General features: G+C 39.1%; 3 protein-coding genes across 6 annotated transcripts in view; 1 reads left to right on the top strand and 2 right to left on the bottom strand.

Moving 5' to 3' along the window:
• The window catches only part of LOC143711083 (uncharacterized), a 164,794-nt gene that overhangs the window by 52,960 nt on the left and 90,825 nt on the right, over positions 1-21,009 (bottom strand). The window lies entirely within an intron of this gene.
• The window catches only part of LOC143711142 (uncharacterized), a 376,270-nt gene that overhangs the window by 321,582 nt on the left and 33,679 nt on the right, over positions 1-21,009 (top strand). The gene's annotated exons all lie outside the window — the stretch shown is intronic.
• On the bottom strand, positions 546-12,888 carry LOC143711117 (uncharacterized). 2 transcript variants are annotated; one of them, XM_077202452.1, is made up of 3 exons: positions 12,819-12,888; positions 4,488-4,723; positions 546-3,727 (listed from the first exon to the last, which is right to left on the bottom strand). In XM_077202452.1, exons 2-3 carry the CDS (start codon positions 4,603-4,605, stop codon positions 2,433-2,435), a joined length of 1,413 nt encoding a protein of 470 aa, XP_077058567.1. In that variant the 5' UTR covers positions 4,606-4,723; positions 12,819-12,888; the 3' UTR covers positions 546-2,432. The 2 variants fall into 2 exon arrangements, with proteins under 2 accessions (XP_077058567.1, XP_077058566.1); XM_077202451.1 differs by having other exon boundaries at positions 12,800-12,881.

Below are 21,009 nucleotides of genomic sequence, written 5' to 3'. Positions count from 1 at the left end.
TAAAGTAGGCACACATTTTAATAAAGCCAAATCTTTTTTTTTTTTTTACAAGTAAATACGTTTGTTGACTTAAGACATAACACATGTAGCAAATCAGCTCTATTTAATATTAATAATCAATAATAACTGGTTATAGAGACAGTGTAGAGAAAAGAAATCTCTGATGACCGAGGCACTCCTACACTCCTACACTTCTCTACACTGTCTCTAAAGATGTTCTACCTTGGACCGAAGAGCACCCAAATTAAACTCAAAAGGAATTGAGCACGCCATTCATCCTGAATCTAAACAATAACTGGTTATAATTGATTATAAATATCTGGATCAGTTAATATGATTAACTTGAGGTAGCTAAATTAACATTACAATCAATAAAGCAGTTCGTCCAACAAACTCTTTTGATTATTCATTTATTCAAAGAAAAGGGTATCTTTCATGGCCACAGAAAAATAAGTCTTTCCTAGCATGTACAGTGCTTAGAGCATGTAACAGGTTCAAGATCGTAAATTAAACTGTATGCAAGCAGAGAATCAGAACCAAACACATATTGTGCACAGGTTTTATTAACAAAAACATACCTAACATACAAAGAATAACACATTCATTCATAGGTAGGTGGTAAAGTGACAGAATGAAACCGGAGGCAGGAAATGGAACTATGGAAAAGATCCATTTAACTATGAAAAGAACAATCAATATTATCATTTCCAAAGCACCTCATTAAAATTGGACATAATTCTTGAAGTTGTGAAAATTGAAATTGTTGATGGTTCAGGAGTGTCAAATGTTGAAGTTGCAATCGTTTTCTTCTCCGTTGGATGAAGAAGATATGATGAACTTGCGTGGTTAGTTCGACTCTGTTCTCATGGCTGGAGTGCAGCTTGTGGCCTGCCGGCCCTGGGCCTGAGAGGACATGCAGAGCAGATGCTGGGAGTTGAGATGGACTTCTTCTGCGTTGAATGAAGATGTTTTGACCAACTCCTGAGGTTGTCCTTGATTTTGTCGTGCTTGAGAGAGTCCTCTCTCTCCCGAATGAGCACATGGCTGGTTTGGTCAAGGCCTGGGGTCTGGTGAGGCCACGCAGACCAGCACAACACCCTGAACATTCTGGGAAGCCAAGAGGAGGAGGGCTTGTTGAGGATGCTATTTGGAGCTTAAAACAGGTCCCACCTCTACCAATAAAAATGTGGAGTTTCCAAGCGGGATAATTTGATTTATGGGTCTTTGTTCCAAGGGTGTTCATTTGCATGTGCCCGCTGGATGGGTGGTAGCTTGATGAAGAACTATGAAAGATTCTTGTAATACTACTATGTTGTTGTTATCGACATATCATGTACACAGTCATTTCTATCTTCAAAGTACCAAGTTATAGAGATCAAACACTGCATAGGTGAGGTTACATTGACCGTTGGTTCCACCAAAATAATCCACAGCATCAATACAATAAATGTTAATAGAATTAAAAGACACTACACAAAACAGTAAATCTTTCACACAATTTCCTGGCGGTGCGTGTTCATTTATAGATCCGTTCGTTTATTAATTAATGCAACAAAGTTAGTTTCAAAGTCTGTTTCTGTTCTTCGGTCTTCACATTCTTCACAGCAATAAAACCAACTTATCTGATCATAGTCATAGCTAACCAAAGATCCTTCTTGCCCTTGTTGGGGGATGGGACCACAGGTCCCAGAGTGAGTTTTAAATATTATTTGTTACCTAAAACAAATAATTGTGTCTGATTTGTCTCAGTCGTTACACACATAAGACAATATTTTTCGCCACCTGCTGTCATATTTATGTAATATGAAGACGTTGTCACTGAACGAATCAGTGAATGAATCTGAATGAATAACTTTGGTGAACGAACTGATAATCAACGATTTTCTGGAAAGAATAAAAATTTCCACCACCAGTCAAACACACACTACCATCAAAGTTCGGCACGGTTAGCCAAGTGTGATGAGAGTTCAGGGCCGAGAATGGTTTGTAATTGTGCCATGCGGTGCCATACCAGGCTCAAGTGGAAACACAACTGGAACCTTTTCGGAAGGTGGAAAAGCATTTTTTTGTTTCTCAGTACATTAAGATGAACTACTTACTGTGATCTCAGACTGGGGATGTGGTTTCTCCACTGTATGGATCTTCAGGTGACTTTTAATAGAGAAACTCTTCCCACACTGATCACACGTGTGTGGCTTCTCTCTGCTGTGGATCTTCTCATGTCTTTTCACACTTGATGAATGACTGAATCTCGTGTCACAGTGTGAACACTTGTAAGGTTTTTCTCCAGTGTGAATTCTGTGGTGTCGTTTTAAATCTATCCCTGTAGTAAAAGTCTTTTCACACTCAAAGCACATGTACTCTCTCACACCAGTGTGTATTTTCTGATGTAAATATAGCAACACTGAAAAATTCTTTCCACACACAGAACATTAATGTGGCTTCTCCTTCATATGAACTGTCATGTGTTTCTTCAGGTTTGATGCCCCAAAAAATGCTTTGCCGCACTGGTCACATGTGAACGGCTTCTCTCCGGTGTGGATCCTCGTGTGAACATTAAGGGATGATAATTGACTGAAACTATTCCCACATTGTTTGCATGTGAACGGCTTCTCTCCGGTGTGGATCCTCACATGATCATTAAGGGATGATAATTGACTGAAACTATTCCCACATTGTTTGCATGTGAACGGCTTCTCTACGGTGTGGATCCTCACATGATCATTAAGGGATGATAATTGACTGAAACTATTCCCACATTGTTTGCATGTGAACGGCTTCTCTCCGGTGTGGTTCCTAATGTGAACATAAAGGGATGATGATTGACTGAAACTAATCCCACATTGTTTGCATGTGAACGGCTTCTCTCCGGTGTGGATCCTCATGTGAACATAAAGGGATGATGATTGACTGAAACTATTCCCACATTGTTTGCATGTGAACGGCTTCTCTCCGGTGTGGATCCTCATGTGAACATTAAGGTGTCCTAAACGACTGAAACTATTCCCACATTGTTTGCATGTGAACGGCTTCTCTCCGGTGTGGATCCTCATGTGAACATTAAGGGATGATAATTGACTGAAACTATTCCCACATTGTTTGCATATGAACGGCTTCTCTCCGGTGTGGATCCTCATGTGAACATTAAGGGATGAAGATTGACTGAAACTATTCCCACATTGTTTGCATGTGAACGGTTTCTCTCCGGTATGAACTCTCATGTGAATCTTCAGAGATTGTTTGTCTGAGAATCTCTTTTCACACTGTTCACACATAAACGGCTTCTCTCCGGTGTGGATCCTCATGTGAACATTAAGGGATGATAAACGACTGAAACTATTCCCACATTGTTTGCATGTGAACTGCTTCTCTCCAGTGTGGATCCTCATGTGAATCTTAAGAGATTGTTTGTCTGAGCATATCTTTTCACAATGATTACATGTGAACGGCTTCTCTCCGGTGTGTACTCTCATGTGCCTTTCAAGATTACGTGTGTTTGAGAAACTCTTCCCACACTGAGTGCAGGTTGTAGATTTCTTGTCTTTTCTTTTCTTTAAAAAACTATTTTTAGTCTTTGAGCGACTCAAAGGTTTTTCTCCAGGTTTGACATGATGTTCCTCCTTTACTTCACTCAGTTCTTCTCTCTCCTCCTTCACTTCACTCAGTTCTTCTCTCTCCTCCTTCACTTCACACAGTTCTTCACTCTCCTCCTTCACTTCCATCAGCTCTGACATGAAAGAAAAACTCTAATTTTCAAATGTTCTAAATAATCAAAGATATATGAATAGAGATAAAAAAATCATCCCAGATGTAACAGACAACTGCTATAAAAACTACAATAATTTATTTATTTTTATAAATTAATTATACGTCTCTGAAACTTTCCATGAATGATGTACACTGATCTTCCAGTTATTATTTTTAAAACATTATAGGCACAAATCCCATATTTCTATAGTGAGAACTATTAAATAGGTTTGATCAATCATACAATTATCTAATGTGATATGAACATTAAAATACTGCCATATTTTGACACCAACATTTAGATTGATACTTAATTACGTCAAAAACTACTAAAACGTTTGAATTATTAAAGGCATTCAAGAAACACAAGATCAAGGGAATTTCACTGCGAGAAAGAACACAAATGTTTGCATTAAAGAGGAGTAGATTGTAAATTTTGAAATTATTATTATTTGTATACATGTTTGTAAAAATACGCACAAAATTCAGGTCACATTGTTACAAATTGTAAACCATATATAAAATAAATGTAAAATAAAACAGTCAAAATATTTAAATTTAGTTTGACCTGATGTTGACAATTAATATGCAACCTCCCTTTACTGACCATTTGCTAAAAAAAAACAGAAACTTTTGCAGCCATTTCAGTTGAACTGTTTATCTAAAAGTGATGAAGTGCTTGAATGTTTCTAACATGAATGTTCTTCAGCATCATGAATGAATGAAGAATAAACACCAACCTCTTTGTTCTTCAGGATCTTCAGTGCGTTTCATTCTACAGGGTTCTGGATCACTCGTGTTCTCACTTTCCTCTTTAATAAACTCAGTCTTTACAGATTTCAGCTCTTCCTGATGCATTGCTGCTTGTCTTCACTTGTAGCCGATGGAAATATTCCAGCATTTATTGGAGAATTACAGTGGGAGTAGCTTCAATGATGATGAATTACAATGGGAGGAGCTTCAATGATGATGTGATCTGCCAAAATATCAAAAAAAGTTAGTTAAGTTTAAGTTTATTTTTATGCTCATGGACAACAGATTACAATCATGTAAATTCTTCCAAATATAAATAATGGTAAGAAAACAGTCGAAAGCATAAAAATAAATAAACATAGGCTGCGTTCACACTGCAGGGGCTTAATCCTCAATTCCGATTTTTTGAAAAGATTTTATTTTTTTGCAAGGCCGTTCACATTTCCAATTAAATGCGACCTTTTTTGATCTCCTGTGTGAACGAGAACGTGAATGTGAAATGACCCAGAAGTGACCCGCATGCGCAGAAGAGTACTCAACGGTTACCGACATCCAAATATTAATTAAATCAGAAACCTCGCTTCCCTTCAATTGACTTGTCTCAGCATCGTCCGCCAGTTGTTGTTTATCTTCTCATTCCCGCCTACTTCAACGCAGAATTATGACGTTTGCCGCATATCAATGACGTGCGGGTCGGATACATGCGACCTGGCCGTTCAGATTGAAGTCGCATTTCAAAAGATCGGATACATATCGGATTTGGACCACATTCCCATGTGGCCTGGGTCGCATTTGAAAAGATCGGATCTGTGTCGTTCAGACTGTCATGAAAAGATCAGATACAGGTCGCATAGGGGCAAACAAATCGGAATTGGGTCGTTTCAGCCTGCAGTGTGAACGTAGCCATATAGTAACCAACAAATACTCTCAGTCTGTTTACACCAATGAAATAGTACATTTACAGGATATCTGAATAGGTCTGGGTACTGTTCAAAATCTTTCGATCCGGTGCCAATTTCGATACCTCAGTTTCGATACCGGTTCCTAACGATACTTTTTTCTATACCAATTTTATGAAATCCATTTGAACAAGATTACATAACACATTACCTCAGAAAAACTTTGGTTTTATTTTTTTTAGTTTGACTCATGCTCCTAGCCAGTGCAAAAAGGAACAAAAACTGTTTTATAAAGAGCTCATGCCCACCAAAGCTGATTTTTAAAAAAATAAAAAATACAGTAAAACTTGTAAAATTGTAAAAAAAAAAAAAAGTATTACAATTTAAAATCTTATTTGAATATATTTCAAAATGTAATTCATTGAAATGAATTGAATTCAATGCTGAATTTTCAAAATCATTACTTCAGTGTCACATGACCCTAGGAATCCTAGGAAAAAAAATATCGCTACCCAGATGTAGATATACATTTTGCTTCGTTTCCCTCGGACATTTAACGGCGTACACATACACGCGGAATCACTCGGACATTTAACGGCGTAGACATACACGCGGAATCACTCGGACATTTAACGGCGTACACATACACGCGGAATCACTCTGACATTTAACGGCGTAGACATACACGCGGAATCACTCGGACATTTAACGGCGTACACATACACGCGGAATCACTCGGACATTTAACGGTGTACACATACACGCGGAATCACTCGGACATTTAACGGTGTACACATACACGCGGAAATCACTCGGACATTTAACGGTGTACACATACACGCGGAATCACTCGGACATTTAACGGTGTACACATACACGCGGAATCACTCGGACATTTAACGGTGTACACATACACGCGGAATCACTCGGACATTTAACGGCGTACACATACACGTGGAATCACTCGGACATTTAACGGCGTACACATACACGTGGAATGACTCGGACATTTAACGGTGTACACATACACGCGGAATCACTCGGACATTTAACGGTGTACACATACACGCGGAAATCACTCGGACATTTAACGGTGTACACATACACGCGGAATCACTCGGACATTTAACGGCGTACACATACACGCGGAATCACTCGGACATTTAACGGTGTACACATACACGCGGAATCACTCGGACATTTAACGGCGTACACATACACGCGGAATCACTCGGACATTTAACGGCGTACACATACACGCGGAATCACTCGGACATTTAACGGCGTACACATACACGCGGAATCACTCGGACATTTAACGGCGTACACATACACGCGGAATCACTCGGACATTTAACGGCGTACACATACACGCGGAATCACTCGGACATTTAACGGCGTACACATACACGCGGAATCACTCGGACATTTAACGGCGTACACATACACGCGGAATCACTCGGACATTTAACGGCGTACACATACACGCGGAATCACTCGGACATTTAACGGCGTACACATACACGCGGAATCACTCGGACATTTAACGGCGTACACATACACGCGGAATCACTCGGACATTTAACGGCGTACACATACACGCGGAATCACTCGGACATTTAACGGCGTACACATACACGCGGAATCACTCGGACATTTAACGGTGTACACATACATGCGGAATCACTCGGACACTTAACGGCGTACACATACACGCGTAATCACTCGGACATTTAACGGCGTACACATACAGCGGAATCACTCGGACATTTAACGGTGTACACATACACGCGGAAGATGACGGTTCGTTTCGGCGTGGACATGCACGCGGATAGCTCAAAATGCGTATAGATAACACGCCACTTGACTTGAAAGTGGCGTGTATGTTTACGCAAAGTCATGATGTCATGTTGGATGAATAAAAAATTCAAAAGAACAGCATTTATTTAAAAACAAAATATTTTGTAACATTACACGTTTTAATGTCATCTTTGATAACTTTAATGCATCGTATTCCTTACTGAAAACAAACTCTGACTTACCAACACATTTATGAACGGCAGTGTACATTCAGTAGGTTATTATTTATTGCAATATAAACACTGTCAGAGTGATCAACAAGGTATCTCTTTATTTACCAGTCGAAGACGGAGCAACTTTTATGTTTACTCCGTGCACTGTGAAGGTCTTCATCATATTTGTCGTGGTATACCGGTCTTACTTTACTTTACTTTATCAAAGACAAATAAAGTTGTAGCCATCACTGTTGACAATGCAGCAAACATGGATGTGGCAGTGAAAAAGAAGAGCATAATAAAGATTGGCTGCTTTGCTCACACACTAAACATTGCTGCTCAAAAACTGTACAATGTGCCCTCCGTTTCAAGGTGGGCAGGAAGGATCCGTGCAATGGTGGTCTGGTTGAAGAGGTCTAGACTGGCTAAACCTTGTGTAAAGGAAAAGCAGAAACTTCTCGGTAAGTAGAAATCAAAATACGCTAAACTTAACTTGTCTTGATTAAATTGTTTATTAAACTGTTTCCCCAAATGGATAACCAGTTTGACCCATCTGTCTCTCTCTGTAGGCCTTCCAGAACATACTGTCATCTTGGATGTTAAGAACAGGCGGAATAGCCTCTTTCTAATGGTGGAGAGGTTCCTCGAGCAGTTCCCTGCCATCCAGGCAGCTGCAATGGACGCTCGGTTAAAGAGGGCATTGTAGAAGGACAGGTATTTGAATTGGCTTGTTCTAGTATCAGGCTAAATATCTTTTGTTAAGAAGTTTAATCTTGTTAATAAAACTATGTGGACATTTTTCAGACTGGAGTGAGTTACTGATGATGACTTCAGAAAAGCAGAGGAGTTTGTTAAATTCATGAAGCTACTGTATACTTCAACACTCTGCATGTCCGCTGAAAGGATTCCAACATTGGGTCAGATTCTGCCCATCTTGGGGAAACTTGAGCACCACTTCACCATAAGTGCAGAGGACGTTTACTCAGTGCATCAAGGAAAAAATCTGGGGTGATCTTTCAAAAAGATACCAAGTGAGTATCATAATCCTATTGATTTGTCAATTGTTTTCAGAAGGTATACTCAGAAACCTAACTTCTATTCTATGTTCTTGTCTTGCAGGAGGAGTTCAGCAGTTTTTGGAGGAAAGCACAGCCTTAGATCCAAGATTTAAGTCAAGAGTGGCAGCCGCAGATGCAGTGTGGGACAGAGTAGTGAAGGAGCTGATTAGTAGCGCGACACATCAGGTGTGATTAATATTCTTATTACTGGTGATCTTTCTCCTCTTCCATTGTAAATCAAATCAATGTACGTGATACCTGTGTTTCCATCAAATATAGAATAAAGTTGAAAGGACCCAGGCTCAGCAGCCCAAAGAAGACAATGAAGAGACAGTAAGTGATGATGACTTATCTGATGAAGCTTGTGCAGCGCCAGCTACACAGGTAAATATATACGGACATCGGGTTTCTTCCTGTTTCATTTTCAGAAGAAAATAAGTATGTTTGAGTCCGGCTACCCAGTAATATTGCTTTGTTTTGTTTTTATCTTTTCTGTTTGTAGAAGCGGGCAAAGCTTTCTGCCCTTGAGGAGATTTTTGCAGAGGAAGACATGGCGATAGAAGCAAGAGCCAATAAGAGCATGACCAGCACCTCAGAGAAGATTCAGGAGGAAATACAGCTCTACAGAGGTTATACAGTTGGCCGTGTACACTCTCCACAGTGAATCCAGCGACATGGTGGTGGAGTATGAAGGACACACTGCCAATGCTATCTAGCTTGGCAGCCAGGTACCTCTGTGTACAAGCCTCATCGACGCCCTCAGAGCGTACATTTTTGACTGCTGGGGACACCATTAGTCAGGAGCGGGCCTGTCTGTTGCCAGAAAAAGCCGACATGTTGATCTTTCTGAAGAAAAACTGCTGAGCGGTTAATCACAAATGCAGTTTGATTTTGCACTAAAAAGTTTTTGTTTACATTCCTTTGCATTTTAGTTGGTTCAGTATTAGCCTGTACACAATGTAATTTGTTTATTTATTTATTATTTATATTATATGGTCATGTTGTGGCAAAAAGGTTTCTCTTTTTTTGTTAATTTTGGCCAAGTTAGGATTGATACCAATCCTGAGTGTCTGCTGGCACACCCTTAACCAAAAAGCACAAGCAGTTTTATTAACAATGTTACCCTGAGTGAGAAGTGTTACCAGAATTTGTTTTAATTAAGGTGAAAAATGTATGTGCTCGCGTCTCATAAGTATGCGCGTGGGGAGTTTGTGCGTGCACGCGCCCGTCTCATATGAGTATGTGTGCGGAGAGTTCCACGCGTCTTGTGCGTGTATGTGCATTTTGTGTTTGAGCACTGACGTTGACGAGTTAACTCCTTAGGTATCAAAATCTGGAACCGAACAACATGCAGGGCTCGACATTAAGGCTTGTCCGATTGTCCGGGACAAGTGGATTTTTTTTGTAGGACAAGTGGAAAAGAAAATAAGTTGTCCCACTGGACAAGTTAAATTTCAAACAAAATAAAATGGCATGTTACTTCACGTTATGTGCCACTCATTACGTCGATTTTACAGATTTAATTTTACCGATTTGAAACGAACACATTTTTTTTCCCCACAATCCGTCGAACCAGCGTCCAGCTCAGAATGCTTTGATTGGCCAATCAGGAGTTTAAATATTTTTACCTGACTCAAGAACGGTGGTGGAGAGTGATGTTTCTTCAGGCTTCGCAGCCCGGCCAAGCGCCAGGAAAAGCTCCAAAAACAAGTCACCTTACACCAACAGCACCGTACGAATTAAAACGGGAATGAAAATTTGTAACCAAATGGAAAGATAAATCCAACTGGGTTATTTATGAAGACGGAGTTATGTTCTGTGGCGTCTGTCGGGGGCAATCCAACCTGGCTGACAAATAACGTTAAGTGACGTTAGCTAAGTTAGCTAACCGTGTAACGTTACTGTAAATAAGCATTAACAGCATTTGTATTAGGGCTGAACGACATTCATTTTCATTTTTCATTTCATTGATTTATTTATTTCAGGCAATGGCACAGAAGTACAAGGCAGTGCAAAACAAACATACAGTATTAAACTATGACGATCGAAATCTGCCTGAAAGGGAGTGGGAAGAGTTCTTCATTGGTAAAAATTGACATTGCGATATTTTATTTTTCTGCGATATGTAAGGGATAGAGCGAGCTTCGCGTCGGGGTCCTAATCAGCCTGAAGGGGTTGTATTTGCTATAACAACCGCCTCGCTCTACATTATCACGCTTATTACATGGCTACCTACCAAGTAAATCAATAATTTTACACAAAATATTGATTTAAAAAGGAGTTTATTGATTTAAAAACGATTTTATTGCTTCCGCTAAAGAAAATAGTCCGTTCCGTCTCTACGGTTAGAATCCATGGCAACGCTCTGTTTTTCATGGCAGTGGTGTGTTATACTTTTTAGCAGTGGTCTGTTATCAAGAAATAACAGACCGCATTCTACATTAGAATTCAACCAAGCCATGTAATAATGCGATTTAAAAACAATTTCACCAGATGACTTGAATGGCTCTATTTGGAAAGAATGGTTTTGTCATGGAGTAAATCCGCATAGAAACTAATATTAATAGAATGTTAACTAATCAGTTAACTAGACTGTAATAAAAGGAACCTTATTGTATAGTGTTTCCGATTCCAATGTCTCTTGAGTTCAGTGTTGGACAGATCAGTTGTTTTAACCATTCATTTAAGTGAGTCGGTTTAAAGGAGTCATTAGTTCGCGAATCGGACGTGTCATTAACGGACCACGGCACACGTTGTGTGATTATACAGGCAGTTTAGGACATCGCACAAGATTTGTGTCAACACAGAAAACATTTCATCACTGGATAGATTTTTTTGTTTTGTTTATTCAAAGTGTGGTTTATGTCACCCGGACAAGTGACTTTTGTGCATGGACATGTGAAACAAATGTATTTGTCCGAAGGACAAGTCCCTCAAAAAGTTAATGTCGAGACCTGAACAAGTCATTTTTCGATTCGCGATAGTATCGAGGCAATTCGGTCGGTACCTAAAAAGTATCGAACTCGGTACCCAGCCCTAGATCTGATACATCAGCATAACAAATGAGGTGAAAACAGGAACCATTGTTATGAAATAAAGAGTGTTTTCAGCAGATCTGTTAATATTGATGAGCCTCAGACTATCAACACTAATTCAACAAGACATTCAGGATCATCAGCAGATCATCTCACTTTATTCTGAGTGTTTGCTGCTAGAAACACATTATTTGAGTTAGGATATTTGATAAAAGCCTGTAAAACAGCTAGGCCTATATTGAAAGACAATACTGTTATTTTTCACAATGTAACATGGATAAATCAACAATAATAGAACAAAATATTAGAATAAATAACCTATCTTTACGAACCTCTACAGGCAAATAACTACAACACCATAATATCTAAATATAGTTTGACTTTATAATAACTATTAATTGCAATAAATTCAATCATTAACCTGTTACAGATGATGTACAGAAACTGAAAATGATCATAGAACTCTTTAAAAAAAGAAAATGTAGGCCTTACGTTTCCTGTCACACTTCATTAATATTTATCTATATTAGCATCCCAGATAGCACAAGTCTATTTGATGTGATGTTTACATCTGGAAGACGTATTTTTAAAAGTGTTTGCTCATCTGCAATACGTCTATAGGACGTTCCCTGACAGATATCAAATAGACGTTTAGAAGATATCAGTTTAACATGCATTCTAAATCATTACATCTTAAAGACATCTTCTAAACGTCTATTTGACATCTGACCGGAAACGTCCTATAGACGTATTGCAGATGAGCAAACACTCTAAAAAATATGTCTTCCAGATGTAAACATCAAATCAAATAGACTTGTGCTATCTGGGATGCATATAGATTTGAAATTCCCCAAGTTCATTGCTCATACAGGGGCAATAAAGTGTTAGAATAGACATACATTTTTAAAGTAATTTTAAGTAAATGTAATCTGCCAAAGATAAATGTAGACAAAGAAATAAATGTAGCTAAACATGAAAATGGTAACAGCAACACTTGAGATCAATTCCCCTCACAGATCTGAAACTTTGACTTGACATTCAGTAACAGTTCTCACTCCAAACATCGAGACAATCACACAAACGAACACACACTCGCTCAGGTCGGAATGAACTCAACATATTCTCCTCATGCTCGCTGCTGCTGCACTAAATGCTTAAGTTCTTTCAGTAGGAAGACGCCAGAAAAGACGCACAAGTATCGCTGTGTCCGATAAAAACAATACAGAAATGAGCCTGTCGCTTAATCAAACTGAATAAAGTGTGTGTGGTGGTTGTGTAAATATGAGAAATACCGTGAACTGCTCTCCTCACCTCAGAAGACTCGACGCTGAAACTCAATGACGGAAGAGAGACGGCGCGAGCGGTGACGTCATCGGCATCCAACGCACGCGCGTACGGGACATAACATAATACAGTGTACAACTATAGAAAATAGTTATATAATAATAATATCCAAAGCTGAATGAGCTTTTATTAGATCTAGACAGCGTTGGTTGGAGCAGGGTGAACAAAGTTCATCTTATTTATTTTTTTTAAACTTGAGAGACATAATTGCTGTCAAAATGCAATTCATAGATTACAGATTAATGGATTTAATTTCACAATTTTGTGCTGATTTCAATAAAAAGTTCCTCTTTTGATTACGGATCAGCTACAGTTTTTTTCTTCAATTCACTACCTAGTTTTTGTAAAATTAATGGGGCAGACAGAAGAATGTGTGACCTACCACTTGCTTTGGAGGAAGTCACTGAAGCCATTAATTGTCTTAAACTTAATAAATCTCCAGGAGCGGATGGTTTATATCCACAATTCTACAAATTATCTTTTCTTTTGCAAGTTTTCAGAGAAAGTAGGCCTATTTTAAACTTCACTCTTACTCATTACTTCCAAAACCCACAAAATATGTTGTTTTTCTTGATATTTGGCACCCAATATGTCTTAATAACGATTATAAAATTCTAGCCTTAATTTTTGCTAAACATCTTTAAAAAGTAATAGATTCTATTGTAGATGAATCCCAGTCTGGTCTCTTATCAGCTAGGTATATTTCAAATAATATTAGATTAGATCTTATTGATTACTCAGATTTAATTGTAGATAAGAGTTTTATTTTGTTTTTAGACTTGTATAAAGCATTTGATTCCGTTGAACATAATTTTATTTTTCTTGCCTTAGAAAAGTTTGGTTTTGGTCCTTTTTTTATTAAAGCTGTTCAAACACTTCATGCAAATGCGAACTGTTCTATTGAAAACAGGCTCATCTACCAGATTTAATTTACTACGTGGAATTAGAAAAGCGCGGTCCGATTTCACCGTATTTATTTTTATTAGCTTGTCAATTACTTTCGGTTCATCTTAGGGCAAGTGCTATACAGGGCATTAATATTAATATCGCGGATAGAGAGATCATACTGAGTCAACTTGCAGATGATACTGCACTGTTTTTACACAACTTTGCTGGGGTGTCTTTAGCTATTAATAGTATTACTTTATTTTCCAGGGCATCAGGCTTACACTTAAATATCCATAAATGTGAACTCTTTTCAATCAAAAAATGCTGTTTGACAAACATAGAAGAGTCAATGAAAAATAAATAGAAAATAAGAAACACTATAAAATCTGCAGTTATGAATTCTTATGATAAAAGTGGACTTTTGTCAGCTTTTCTACTCTTTATAATACATTTAAAATCAATTGTATTAAACAACATTTGAAAAATCCCTCCTCTTTGTGAAACTTTATATCAAAATTTAGTTTTTTTTTCTCAATCAGGTAGTCTACATTTTTTGGTCTTATGTAATTATAATCTTGACATAATGCCTTCCAATTTATCTTACTTTCACAAACAATATCTCTTAATGCGGTCTTTAATTTACAAGCATAACTTTTCTCCTCACAGTTTTATAATTTGTTAAAACAAAGATTTACTGTACAAAAAATAATCAATTTACTTGAATAATTTTGTTAAACATAATATTATTTTAGTGTGTCAGTTATTTAAAGACCAAGGTATTCCTTTATGATGCATTTTTGTCACATTATAAAATCCCAATTACAGCAAAGGAATATGTGCTATTGTTTTTGGAGCTGTCCCTTCTGGGATTGTTATGTTTATCAAGGGATTTAATAACAAGCTCTCTCAGATTGTGCCGCATCTCAATGTATCTGATACCTATGTTGGTAAATTATCTCTAACCACCAAATCAAATAACAGGAGTATTCATGCTCTGTTCGAGAAAGATGTTTGATAAATCGTTGCTATCCCAGAACATGTTTTTTTAAAAAGGTTTATTTATGATGACTTTGATGTAAATTGCTCCTTCTGTGGTCTCCAAACTGAAGATTTAGATTAAAGAATTTTGGTATTGTGACATTTTGGAAAAACAATTTTATTTTATTTTTTGTGTATATATATCTCTGATTGAAATATGAAAATGTTATTCTGGGTTATATACATTGTGAAAGAGAACAGTCTGATGTTTTTATTTATTTTTATTTTATCTCATTTTGTTTCTCGCCGAATATTTGATAAACATGTGTAAATAATATTGTAAGTGTAAGCCTTTAACCCTTTTCTGGAAGAGTTAAAACAGTATATGTGTTGATTTCTGAAAAATACTGTGAACCTTTTAAAAATGTGTATTATTGTCCTGCTACCTAATATGTAATATATTATTGTAATTTTGTATTACTTAAAAAAAATGTAAAAGGAACTTTTTCAAGTGAGGCACAAAATAGGCAGAATAAGCAGAGGAGGATCACCTCCATCCAGTCTGAAAAGTGTTTCCGCCTAATGGTGAGAACTGGTATTTCTCTCAGGTCCTGAAGAGCCCCTGGTATTGAAGTAGCCAGGTGGCCTTTTGCTGTCAGGTCAGAATTAGGATAAACTCCTCATTAGCTTTTTTTATCTTATACCAGAAAATCTAGGTGTATTCCTACACTTAGGTGAAACAATAAACATCATTTACAACCCTTAATCAAATTCATGCTTACCCTTCAGCAGAATCTCTCGTGGGTCCTTCGTTGTTCTTGACTTTGCAGTAAAAACTATAATGCTCTTTCTATTACTTATAGAACTGTCTTTGCAAGCTGAAGTAAAACTGAACAGTATTTGTCTTTATAATAAAATAAAAATGTATTTGAACAAAAGATAAATACGTCTCGGTTACGTATGGTAACCCTCGCTCCCTGAGTAGGGAACGGAGACGTCTCGTTGGAGGAGCTTCCGGCGAATTGGGATCACGCTAGGGAGACCAATTGCCTTCGAGTGAACAAAAACGAGCCAATGAATATTGGCATGCAAGATTTGCATCCCGCGCCTCGCCTGCCAGTCCGGGTATAAAGCGGAAGCAAGCGTACACACATTTGCTTTTCGCTGAGGAACCGGAAGGTGTCCAGCCCTCTGTGAAGATACAGCAGCATGGCGACGGGACGAGACGTCTCCGTTCCCTACTCAGGGAACGAGAGTTACCACACGTAACCGAGAAGTTCCCTTTTGTTAGGGAACTCCTACGTCTCGTTGGAGGAGTTTCCAACGCATTGGGATCCCTAATAAAACGCCATGGTCCTGGCCCCTTCCAGCACCCAGCTTAGCTTCGCGCCGGAGCAGTTTCTTGTCGTCTTTGGCGGGAGCAAGCTAGGAAGAATCACACTGCTGTTCTGCAAGACCCTCTCAGTGGAAATTGATAACGCTGGGAAAGAGTGCCCAACCTGTACGAGGGAACGCTGCGGAAGCCGGTGCCCGCCTGAAGGGAGTCACTGGAATACACACTTGTACTAGCCCGTGGGGTAGTGAAACACATGGCGCGCCCCGAGGGGTGGGACCGTACTCAACAAGGACGACAGAAAGGTCTGTCAAGGGGAAGACACGATGCTAGCCCGTATGGTAGCTGGATCGTGGAAGAAATGGGTCGCCGTAGGGCCCACTGTAGACCACCCAGTCTACAAGCAACTCATACGAGAGGTAATAAACCTGGCACCGGGCGAACCGCCTCGCCTGGAGCCGAAGGGGTGAGGGAGGAACTCACAAGGTTAACCGTATGTTGGGGAACCAACAAGGTAAAAAGACGCACATATCCGGCCGAGAGGCAGGAATGGCGTGGCAAGCCGACATAACCTAATTCCTCGCGTTACTGGCCGTAGCGAGTACACAGGAGGAAATAGGTTCAACACGAAGGCTATAGAATCTAGCGAACGTGTTAGGTGTCGCCCAGCCCGCAGCTCTACAGATGTCTGTCAGCGAGGCGCCTTGCTCCAAAGCCCAGGAGGAGCAAAGGCCAGCAGAGCAGTTTGAGCAAAAAAGAAGTTCAGTTAATAACCTGAACTGGTAGAGAATTATCTCACCAGGGATGCACATGACAGCAGAATCAAAAATGCAACAACATAACAATCAAAAAGCAGTCATATATATACGGAACTGAGTTACAGTGTTCCTATGCAGTTTTCTTGGGTTTTTTCCACATCATGTGAGATCAGACATCTGTTGCCTCAGTCAAGTAGGCTTCCAGAGTCGGTTTCGTTTCCCTTATTTGGGCGTTTTTCCGTCCTTTGCGCCTCGAGCCTCTTTGTAAGTGTGTGCGTGCATATGTATCGGGAAGTGTATTTGTAGGTTCATAATACCTTTCGAAATTCAAATAATTCCCTACAAACTGTAAAGTCAGTATATTTTGTAACGTCCTAACACAAATGGTAATGCCATGTTGGTAGATTAGCACCTGTAGAATTTCCTTTTGTTGAAACCCTAGATAAAAGTAAAAGGCTACTATTAAGTTTATCCATGTCTGAGGCAGTTCAGACGGAAAAAAACGGGGGGAAAAAACTTCTCCGGAAGACTGTATTCTTGTAATTTTTACTTTATTCTAAAAGCTATAATTGCATCATCAACAGTGTAATTAGATTACTGTACTAATTATTTAAGAGTAATTCCTTATTTCACTTTTTAAATAAAAAGTAATTAAATTACAGTAAGTATTTAATCAGTTAGTATTGCTTTACTCCTGTTAGAAATGAAGTTTCCAACAAGACGTGCCATTCATTCCGGTCTTTATTAGCAATTGAATGAACAATAAAACAGCGCTGGGGAGGAAAAGTTCTCCACCCCAGATCCTTAGTTTAAAGAATATATAGTAAGAATATGAGGGGATTATTACAACTCTGGCCAATAAGGACATACATTACATCATATATACACATGGTATAACAAATCCATATGTGGTCAGTTTTCCAGCAAAGATATCTAAGAGGTCCTTTCTAATGAACAACAGATGTTGGCTATACATTCATACAGAACAAAGGAACCCTTATACTACATACTTACACATTGGATACATTTGGAATATGCTGAGACTTAAGACAGTTAAACTAGAACTTCTTACAACACCCAACACTGATTAGATGAATTGATAAAAAAGCTGCCAAGTAAATAAAACAAGCTATCAAAATCCTGTGAAAATTAGCAGTTTTTCTCCGCTTTTAAAGGGTAACTAAACACTAAAACAACTTTTTTTAGTTAATTATCTGTAAGAATGGAGCTTCATAAATGCTGTTCATTGATTCGAGTACATTTTTTGACATTTGGGTATAAAGTGTTTTAATTTTCAAATATATGGTGTAAAAACGTCTGAGTGCTGCCCTCTTCAGGTTAAACGGAAAGCTCCCGCAGTAGGGGTACTCTCTGACGTAGAATACTCTCTGACGTCACTCTGTCACGCCCTTGTTGCGAGCTCACCACGCCCTTGGCAGCCCCTGGTATAAAAGCATCTGGTTCCGTCAAAACTACTCTAGCGAGTCAGGAGTTGGAATTACAAGTATTGAAAACGATCAGGATAGATACTGTATATATTAGCATCTAGTTAGCATAGCATTTATATAGTTATTTAGATTATTTTGTGTGGCCTAGGTAGTTAATCTCGCCTATCGCTCCAGTGTGCAACCTGCATTTTACGTGGGATTGCTTCTCCAACGCAATGGAGGTGGAAATGGGCTTCTCCACACAGCTCGCACTGCCAAACGCTGCTCTTCATACCTCTTCCTGCATGAACTCCACCACCGCAGCGGCGTCATGATGTGAGTGAGCATATATTTTTAATCACAATTTATGTTCCTTCTTATTAGGCTAAAGTTAATCCTCTGGTGTCGACAAACGCGCCGGCGCAATTTACTGATTATTTTTTTCACATAGCAGCAAAATATAATGAACGTAATAGTAATAATAATCCTTGAAAAAATTACCTCAAAATGACTGAATATAAGAATAATCGGATGCCGATCGCGATGCGGGAGTCAAGGCCGCAGTTTGAGCTGGTGTTCACAGAAAATTCACCCTCCTCCACTTCAGGTGAAGGTCGGGGAGAAAAGTTCTCGACTTCAAATGACCGCTCTGTTGCAAAGCTACTTGCGTCACTCCATTTTAGCTAGTTTGACAGCAGCTGTCACTGCGGGTCTCAGGTGCACGCCCCCCCGCTCAGCCCCGCCCTCGGTTCGTCGCCTCTATCTCCGCTGGGCTCTGCTCACTTTTCCAGCATTTTTCAATTATTGCCAGTGGGTGGAGTCAGGCTTTGACCAGGGGTTTAGTTACCCTTTAAACGCGGGCTGCGCTGAAACCACGCCCCCTCGCGGGAAAGCTGCCGCCGCCTCACTCAACTGTCACCGCTACAGCCGGAATAGAGGCTCCTAGCAGCTTAATTGGATTTTATGCAAGTTAGCAATATGTAACTAGCATAACCTAACTTTGCCAAATAAAGTTATGCTAGCAATAAATAACATAGAATAAAACATATTTTTACACTTTGGAGTCACAACAAAGTGCATAAATGCGAGAGAATGGACTGCTGAATATCATTATTGCAACACACAAGCTGAGATACAGAATATGCTCTGAATTGTTCAGATAACTTTTCTGTACGATTGTTCATAATATAGAATTGACAACTCAAATGTATGACAATATCTTTATTCACACTATGAATTAAACTGTAGGTGCACCTGTGGAGAATGCAGGACAGAGAATGAGAATGTCTGCTGCAAAGTCATTAATTCTGTATGCAAAGATAAACAAATGTGTCTCCCACAATGATCACTAAAAGTATGAATACACAACTAGTAGATCTCTAGCACTAAAACCCCTTAGGCTATAACCAGTGGTTAAATTGGGCCGGGGCACAGCTCCGCTGAAAGTGATGCTTTTGAAAACATATTTATGACAATAAATTAAAGATTTTGAAATGGCATGTCTATATTGTCTAGGCGGAGCTGAGAACAATCGGAACACGGCCGTATTCTTGTTCAGCTGCTTAATCTCGTTGTCAGTCGACCATGGTCGCGCACCGCTCGCGCACGCGCATCTAGCTGACACGGATAAATGTACGCAGCAATATGAATATTCCTGGGAGATCTGTAGTTGCGCGGGATGTGGAAGCGCGCAAAAGTTCCAGAAATGTACAAAAAGTGCCCTGGCCTTGAATGACAAGGTAAGGAAAATTTAATCAAAATTAAATAACCAAGACTAGGTTGACCATGTGATTTTTCTCAGGAGATGTTTTGAGCATTTTACTTCAGACACCGGATTTTCAGCAAACTGCCAAGAGAACTGCTAGCTGGCTTATCAAAATAAACTAGCAATATATTCAGTCAGCATATTTGTATTTGATTTGTGTGAATTACAGAAATATAAGACTTGCTAGACCTACTTTTAGCTACCAAGCAACCTTTCCACAAGGATAGATTGATTTTATTTTTATGACTTGTGCATATCTTGATGAGGAATGATGCAGAGTAGGATGAGTGTGTGTGTGTGTGTGTGTGTTGTAGTAGTAAAGAGAGAGAATGGGAGAAGGCCGAAGTGAGTGTGAGGTGGACCTGGTCACCACAGACCCAAATCTTCTCAGCTGTTGCTACTCTCATATGCTGCACTGTCTCTTCATTGGCATATTATGTTTGGCACATTGTATGGGTCACTATATATAACAAGGTAAAACAATGTGTAATCAAGTGATGACTGATTAACAGTAATGTAAATGCTAAATGTCCTAATACCTGTTGATACTACAACAATGCAAAGTATATGCTCTTAACCTAGCAGTTTTCATGTAATACTCAGTTTCTCCATTTCTTTGCACAAAACTCTCAAGAAAGTGCTATTTAATAGTTTTTTTTTTTTTTTTAAATTCCCGGGGGTGGGCATGCCTCCGTACCCCCCTAGGGAGAGCACCCCCACATAATAAATCACAATTTAACCCCTGCTTATAACACATACTCCCACACGTTCAGAATAGATGTGGAGAGCTTCCTGAAGAGTCATGGTGCATGACTCTTCATCCAGGCAGACCATGGGCCACTGGAGATGAAGGAAAGAGCTGTGTAAAGGCCAATTTATACTTCTGCGCCGAGTGTATGTCGCAGGCTACGAACGTAGGCGCTGCTGTCGTGAGCATTTATGCTTCTGCGTTATGTCTGTGTTGCTATGCAGCTACAGCACCGAAACGCTAGTTAGCGGGGGAGAGTTT

This window comes from Siphateles boraxobius, unplaced genomic scaffold (assembly GCF_051911475.1).
Source record: "Siphateles boraxobius isolate OS27281-9 unplaced genomic scaffold, OSU_SipBor_1 49, whole genome shotgun sequence".
NCBI classification, from domain to species: domain Eukaryota; kingdom Metazoa; phylum Chordata; class Actinopteri; order Cypriniformes; family Leuciscidae; genus Siphateles; species Siphateles boraxobius.
This window is presented reverse-complemented; position numbering and strand designations above follow the sequence as displayed.